Genomic DNA, 7,456 nt, shown 5'->3' on the forward strand with positions numbered 1-7,456 from the left:
ATTTTCGTGCCAAAGGCTTGCACAGGCCTAAGTTCCCTTATGACAACTAGAGCTGGAAACAAGACCTCAAGCGATCCTAAGGCTAATTAGCACGGCTAGCATTTAAAAAACATCTGTTAAATGTTGTCATTGCTAGCATATACCTGTATTACAGCATGGTAAGTAGCGAGAACGCAAAGTTTTTGTTACCTTTGAAAAGAAAAATGTGAAGCTGTAATATTAGCATGAGCTATGCTAATGTTATTCACTGAAACAAACATCTCAGGTACTGACTTACTGCTTTCTAATATCTGTGTTTATTTCTGGATATACCTACATGGTTATTAGACATCCCACATAAAGGGTGACAAAGGCAGTAACTATAAATGACCATAACTTTACTGTAAATTACACTGATGGGCTCAGTTCATATAGTTATATCACGTGCACACGCATGTTAGCAACCGTAACCATGCAGGCTGTTGGTATATGAATGCTGCGCAAGGTTCCAGCTGTTCCTTTACACTTGCTCTTGGATTTGTCTTGACCTGCTCCAAGCTCAGCTTGTGGAAAGATAACTTTTGGAGAATATTTCTACAGAAAGCAGATTTTACTACAAAGCAACAACAACTACTGCATCTTTGGATCTTTTGTACTTGTGTTTCATCATAACAGCAAAGCTTGAAGATCGTGGACCCCGACTCGTCGACAGCCACCAGGTACATTTCAAAATTTCTTCAATTATTTCAAGAATCACTAGATGACTATAGTAATTTTACAGGTTCCAGTGTGAATATCACGTTTTAATGTGATCAAAATAAGTGTGTTCTAAGACTTTTCCTGGCAAATCGCTTTTATGCTTTAAATTTTCCAGGAGAGGTGTAGAATTTATTACCGACTGGTGTATGAATGTGAAAAAAGGTTTTACTTTGATTTGAAGCCTTCAAATTTGACACTTTTTTCCAATGAAATGGTTAAAATTAGCTTAAAATTCGTAAAATGCCCCCCTCCCCAAATATACATATGTATATGTGTATATCGGTTTCTATGGTAACAGCATCTCCTCACAATGTTAGGACATATAGGAGTAAACACACCAGGTCCCCTGTAGGTCCTGACATCATTTTCTTCTCAAAGGCTTCATTTGAATAAACTATAACTTTTTCCCAGCTACATATGCGATGATAAATAAAATAAAATGAAATAATATAAAAAAGAATATTAAAACATCAATCATAGTCAAAAATAATCATAAAGTCAAACTGTTACAAAAATGTGTTTTATTTTTAAAATTGTGTGTGGAGTTCTACTGCCTTTTTTGCATTAGCAATATTTAGGACATGGAATTGGTACATGGGGAGATTAAATGTTTCGTTATATTTTACATCGTTAATGAAAGAATTAAAAAAAATATGAGAATGAGCTGCTAAATTATTTATGGATTTTCTGCAGTATGCTATTCATGTCCAGTTCTTTACAAATCAGTACCTATTATCCATGACCTAGTCCAACGTAGTGTTTGCATAAAGGTTTAAAAAGAACAAATAAACAAAATGAATGTATACAAAATACAATACTGTTACCTTAAAAGTGTAGTGTGCACAGAGTGAGCTGCCTTGGCAGAGATTTGGATGCTTCACTTAATGATTGTGGACATAGTTGAAATCTTGTTTTCTTCTCACATGAACAAGTAAAGTGTCATTCAGTCTGATATGAATGTAGCCTGTAGCTTTAGCACTGGGTGCTTACTACATTCCTACTGTTATTTTAAACTTTGTTTCCTTACAGGCTGTCTTGACTACACAGCAAAATCCGAAGTGTTGATGTGAGTTAAAATTACTGGTGTTAAAAATTTCGAGTTGAAAAGTGTTGGTTTGAGAGTTACAGTAACACTAACGGTGCTGAAAAAGCTCTGTAGCCGGAGTTATTTCAAAGAGTCAATACTATAACACTCATTTGGAGTTGATTTCCACATCCGGGTTTTTCGCGCTCATGGGCATGAGGAGTCCGCCAGAAGTTTGCTGTCAAGATCGAGGAGGTTGTTCAGGTAAGAACTATACAACAAGACCTATGTTATTTTATCATTATTAAATATTGTAACTAACTAGCCTATAACATTATTTATCAGAAGCATGCAATATTTTCCTAATGTGGAGTGTATTCATCTGCGGTAAGAGATGGGATTCGTTAGCTTAGGTAGCTAAACTATCCTCTATAACAAGTTAATATTGCAGCGAAAATAAATGCGTGCTTAATATAATTCTCAATTCTAGTTAGTTCTAATGTCATAAGAGAAATGCTTTCCAGTGTTCAATGCTTATTAAATGAAACGAGGGAGGAGTTAGCTATCCTCTGGATATGTTAAATGTAATGTTAAAATTTGAATTTGTGGTAGCCTAGCTGGCAGCTAAGACAAATGCGTTTAGCCCACTGCTTTTAAGGGAAGCGAACATTCGCCTCAGAAATATCCTATTTAAAAGTGAACTAAACAATCACATGGAGACGTTCAAGTCAAGTTTTGGAAAGCGTCAAGATAGGCTAATTACACGTGCTACCAGCGAGTTTAGCAGTAGCCTAGCCTACAAATCTTTGAAGTGGCAGGGGGTTATGGAATTCTGTTAGATGTTAGTGACCAAGCAAGGCGCGCTGCGTTTGTGCATGGGTTGCTTGCTAACGGTTAGGATATATCATACATGTTGTAGTAGGGCTGCTCAATTAATCGAATTTTAATCACGATTACGATCTGGGCTTTCAACGATCATTAAAAATGACTGAGCCGATTATTAGCCCCTCCCTCGTGCTTTACTCTCGCGCTGCTCCGTGTGGCAAATCGAGCGCACCTCTCTGCGTTTCGAACACGTGTCACAACAATTAAGAGGACCCGAGGGAAGCTCGGAAAGCTAAGCAGAAGTTATTTGGAGAGGAGAGTGACTGCCGTTGGTTGAAAAGAGAGGTAAAAAAAACTTCAGTGGTGTGGAAACATTATGGGTTCGCGGAGTCAGACGTGGATCAAGTAGACATAGTGTGTAAACTTTGCTACAGTGTTGTAGCTGCACCACAGAGCAACACTGCAACGTTCACTAAACATAGATGTTTACATTTTTCATTTATTTTTTATATTGCAAACATTTGCACTGTTATCAGTATTTGCACACTATTTTATATTATTTTTTGACAATCTTTAAAGTCATTATTCAATACATTGTTATTGTTAAATAAATATCGTCAAATAATCGAGATCTCAATTTCAGTGAAAATAATCGTGATTATCATTTTTGCCATAATCGAGCAGCCCTATGTTGTAGTAGGCCTAATCTAAGGGAACATTTTCCCCTTTTCTACAGTTTTAGTGAAATAGGCTACCATCCAGTGTTTAAGACAAAGCGGTATAACGACTGAGGGTCGTTGACGTCGCCTCCACTGATAATCCTAGCATGTCGTGTCACAAAACAACCACCACAAAGTAGCAACTAGCCAGACGGCTGTGCATGTGTCAGAAACTCCCGATATAAATGTAAGACTTGCACTCATTAATTTACAGTATAAGGGATATTTGTTGTCATAAGTGAAAGCGTGATGAAGGCAGGTGTGCGTTCAACAGGAAATTTTATGTGGATTATCATCCTGACATGGTTTAAACAGAGATGCTTTTCCCCAAGTAGGCTACAGCGATTTACTCGCAACATAGCAGAACTAAGTATCTAGCCTGCGTGCAGACGAGAAGATCGCCGTTGTCGTCTTATAAACATGTGGATGGGTGGATAATTCATTGGATGCTATTTCTGTGTACCCAAGTTCAGCTATTTTAGTGCGCAGGGGGAAGCCAAATTATGTTCCTGAGGTTGAAGTGGTCTGTCACCCCTTCACAGATCATCACACAATGTATAGCCTAATATTTTCTTAAAGTTGTCCGGATTTGTTGCCACTTAAGCTATGGTTTAAATATATGGTAAAAAATATTCTGTGCCCCCTTCTCTCCACCAGGTGCTGTTGTAAGACATGTTGCTGAAAGTGAAATACCTCAATGTAAAGAAGTACATTAAATTGCACGCAGGATTCACTTATCTAGAATTCATCAGTGAAGGTAAGATAACCTGGCAGAACAAAATTTGTTGCACATGTATCAGTTCATCATGTTTGCATCTCATCTATTTAAAAAACGAATTAAATGTTAACACATTTTATTTTAATGTGTGACATTAAAAACAGTACAGAGCAGTAGGCCTAGGCCTATATTGTTGCTGCAGACTTGTCTAATTTAACCATTTTAAAGACAGGTAAAACAGCTGTTAATAAATATTAGCTAAATAAAAAAGTCCAAATTAGTTTTTAAAAAAGTTTTTCAGGCGTTTTAGGTGACATTATGCTTATCTTTTTGTAAAGCCAAAACCAAGTTTGGACTTCCGGATGCTGCTGACCTTGATATTTTCGATGAAACTGACACAGCTGTCGAAGAAGACATTTTTCTGGAGTTACTGGAGGCCCAACCAGACCTATGCCTGACAATACGTGAAAAGATTTCAGATGAAGGTAAATGTTATCATAACTTAAATTTTCAGAGTATAGCCCACTCAATGTAGAGCCAAGTTCTTTTGCTCTTGATGCAGATGACATTGACCTGTCTTCATGCAATATACATGACAGTGGACAGGGCTGGGTCATATTTGTATAGAATGTTGTCTGAACATGAACATTGAAATTGTGTTATTAATGGCATTGTGGAGTAGCCTAAAGAAAGTTAACCAAATCATCTCTCCCAAAGATTTTTGTCCTTTAGCTCATTCCACACCATCCTCCTCGGATACATTATCTTCCCTCACGGACACTATATCACTTTCATCAAGTGACAGTGACCTCAGGGAAAAGGGCATTCCTGCAGGCCGCAGTAGATCCAGCAAAGACAGTTCTGCACCAAATGTTTCTGTGTCAGAGGCTGCAAAAGAGGTAATTGAGAACAGAAAATGTCTTTTGTATTTTTGAGTTGACACCATTTATACTGTAGATTGTTATACAAATTGAAATTCAAAACATGGTGGTTCCCAACTTGCCCTGTATGAAAAAAATGTTAGTAGAAGTTAGTGCTTCTTGCTAGATATGTCTTTCACAGGTTTGTTGACATTCCTCTAAACTTTCACCTTTACTGACAAACAAGTTTTTATTGTTATTATTTTCCCTTTTATATGAGCAGATGGTTAAAAATGCCTTGACTAGGAAACCTGGTGGAGAGGAAATTCTTGAAGAATACAATGCCGAAAATTCACTGAGCCACCGCACCCGGCGGCAGCTTGTTAACATATTGGCAAGTGATATGACTGAGAGACATGGGTAAGAGTAATAGTACCTAATAAAAAAGTAAAGATGGGCCATATGGAATATTCTTGTAATGTATACTGCAGTAAAGACACATACATCTGATTTAACATTGTCAATTGTATTTCCTCTATAGCAGAATTCCCTCCCGTAAGCAAAAGGAGAAATATGCCCTTGGAATAATTACACTCTTTCCCTCATTGAAGGATCCATTTTCTCCAAACGGCTATGTAAGTCATGCAGTGATTGTAAAACAGCACATTATTTAGTTTTCATCATGGAATAATTACATCAGCTAAATGATTTAAAAGAAAAATCTTAATTCCTCTTTCGTAATAACTATTGTCATAAAACTGTATTGAAATTGTGGATGTTGTTTAACATGTATTGCACCTGTTACATGATAATAGTCCTTGGGTTTCTTTTTGCTGAATCTGCAAAGTCTGTAAGATCGCATTTGATGTTTATTTTTCATCTATGTTTAAATGTGACAGGAGCATTTCTACGACGGAGTGAAAGGCACTGGATATATAGCGTGGCGCCTCAAAACCATGTCCAGGTCTACAACCAAACGGCCAGTGAAGGAAGTCCCAGTGCATCAAGAACAAGGGCCTAAGCGCAGAAGATTAGCAACCACATTGCCTCAGCAACTTGATGGAGATGCCTGCAAGGAGGCCATCTCATTTCTTGTTCACTCTCCTGATGAAGCAAGTGTATTTCAGAAGATGAAAATGACGTTCCAACATCGCCAGGATCTGGTGCATGATCCACAAAGAACTGCAGATGTCTTCAAAACATTTCCACGCTTTTTGGATGTCAAAGGACTAGTAAGTCAAATCACTTGATATTTTCAACTGTTAATCCTTTTTTTTTTGTTTTGCTGATGTGGATGGCAACAGTAAAAGATGTGATCATTGGTCATCCCAGTCAGGCTATATCCCATATTGGTCAAAATCACATTGCAATGTAAACAATGTTGAGCACTGTCTTTATGTCCTGTGTGTATGATGAACAGGTCAATCAAGACTTCCTGCTGCTGTTTGGTGCTGAAACAGCCACCAAGTTGCTTGAGAAGTGGGACATGTCATTCAAGCCAAAGGTTATTAAAGAAGCCAAACAGCTGACTCAGTCAACTGACCTGTGTCGTTTGATAAAAGCTGCTGAGAAACCAACAGAGAGTGATGTAAATGGTAGGCGTCGCACCATGCTTGTTTGATTTTAATAATATTTATTTTTACCTGTCATTTTGAAATTGTTTTATAAATTCAACCATACACAGACTGGGACAGTGACATGGCCTCTCTGCTGCTACTCCTTCAACTTTTGCCACCCACAGCTGGACGAAAGAGGAGAACCAAAATAAGTCCAACTGATGCAGCACACAAAATGGTGCACTTTCACAAGGTAAATATGTTGTCTCACTTTTTAAAATCCTACAAAACACTTTTTCAGTTTTTGCACTTTTTAGTTTTCCTCTCCATGAAGTATGTGTCTTAGTATTTTGTAATAAGTTAGCAAGGCACATAATGTCAAACTGAATGAATGGTTCATACTCAGCAAGTATAAGCTAGGCCTATATGTCAATATCTCATTTGTTTTTAGTCATGCTGCAGCATTGATGAACACTTGCAAGCAAGAGATGGTAAACAACCATACATCCTCGCTGTTGGTCGAACCCAGAACAGCATTGACACCTTCTACATCGCAGTGGACAAACAGCTCATCCCCTGCCAAGCCACCAGCTCACTCAGTGCTTTTGATGAACTTTTCAAATCCCACTACGTGTTCAACTTATCTTACGACGAGTCACTGGTTCATCTCTACAGTTTTGTGCAGACCACCATATTCAACATTGATGCCACCTCAACAGATGAGTCACCACGTGTTCGTGAGTTGCGTGCCAAAATGTTGAATGAGAACCATGTTTAAATGTTTTATCTGTCAAACTCTGCATAGTACCAGTCAGGCTTTGATAAGTCATTTGCGACTAGGTCACAGTTTTTATCCAAGCACCAAATTTAAGTTGGCTTGTTCACAAGATGGTTGCAGCCGTCAGTTCACTACATATTCTGGTTTAAAAAAACATTTAAATAGTGTTCATGATGAAGATTGTTGTCAAAGTGGTGATGCAGAACCCTCAGAGTCATTTCAAGCTGATTTTGACAGA

General features: G+C 37.8%; 1 protein-coding gene across 1 annotated transcript; it reads left to right on the forward strand.

Annotated features, from left to right (window-relative positions):
* The first annotated feature begins 1,797 nt into the window (after positions 1-1,797).
* LOC146690158 (uncharacterized) lies at positions 1,798-7,237 on the forward strand. Its single transcript, XM_085435032.1, has 10 exons — positions 1,798-2,026; positions 3,964-4,063; positions 4,363-4,509; positions 4,742-4,923; positions 5,168-5,304; positions 5,426-5,519; positions 5,784-6,116; positions 6,305-6,479; positions 6,569-6,693; positions 6,892-7,237. The coding sequence occupies exons 2-10, from the start codon at positions 3,979-3,981 to the stop codon at positions 7,216-7,218; spliced, it is 1,605 nt and encodes a 534-aa protein (XP_085291158.1). The 5' UTR covers positions 1,798-2,026; positions 3,964-3,978; the 3' UTR covers positions 7,219-7,237.
* Positions 7,238-7,456: the final 219 nt, after the last annotated feature.

The sequence above is a fragment of the Copadichromis virginalis genome, linkage group LG16 (assembly GCF_057382275.1).
Source record: "Copadichromis virginalis isolate Kocher_CV1m ecotype Utaka linkage group LG16, C_Virginalis_male_GT1.1, whole genome shotgun sequence".
Taxonomy (NCBI): Eukaryota; Metazoa; Chordata; class Actinopteri; order Cichliformes; family Cichlidae; genus Copadichromis; species Copadichromis virginalis.

Bases quoted from the DNA above. Each gene is read 5' to 3' on its own strand.
- LOC146690158 (XM_085435032.1), top strand. From the start codon at position 3,979: ATGTTGCTGAAAGTGAAATACCTCAATGTAAAGAAGTACATTAAATTG. The intron at 4,924-5,167 runs GTAATTGAGAAC...TTATATGAGCAG, and splicing joins TGTCAGAGGCTGCAAAAGAG to ATGGTTAAAAATGCCTTGAC. The intron at 5,305-5,425 runs GTAAGAGTAATA...TTTCCTCTATAG, and splicing joins GATATGACTGAGAGACATGG to CAGAATTCCCTCCCGTAAGC.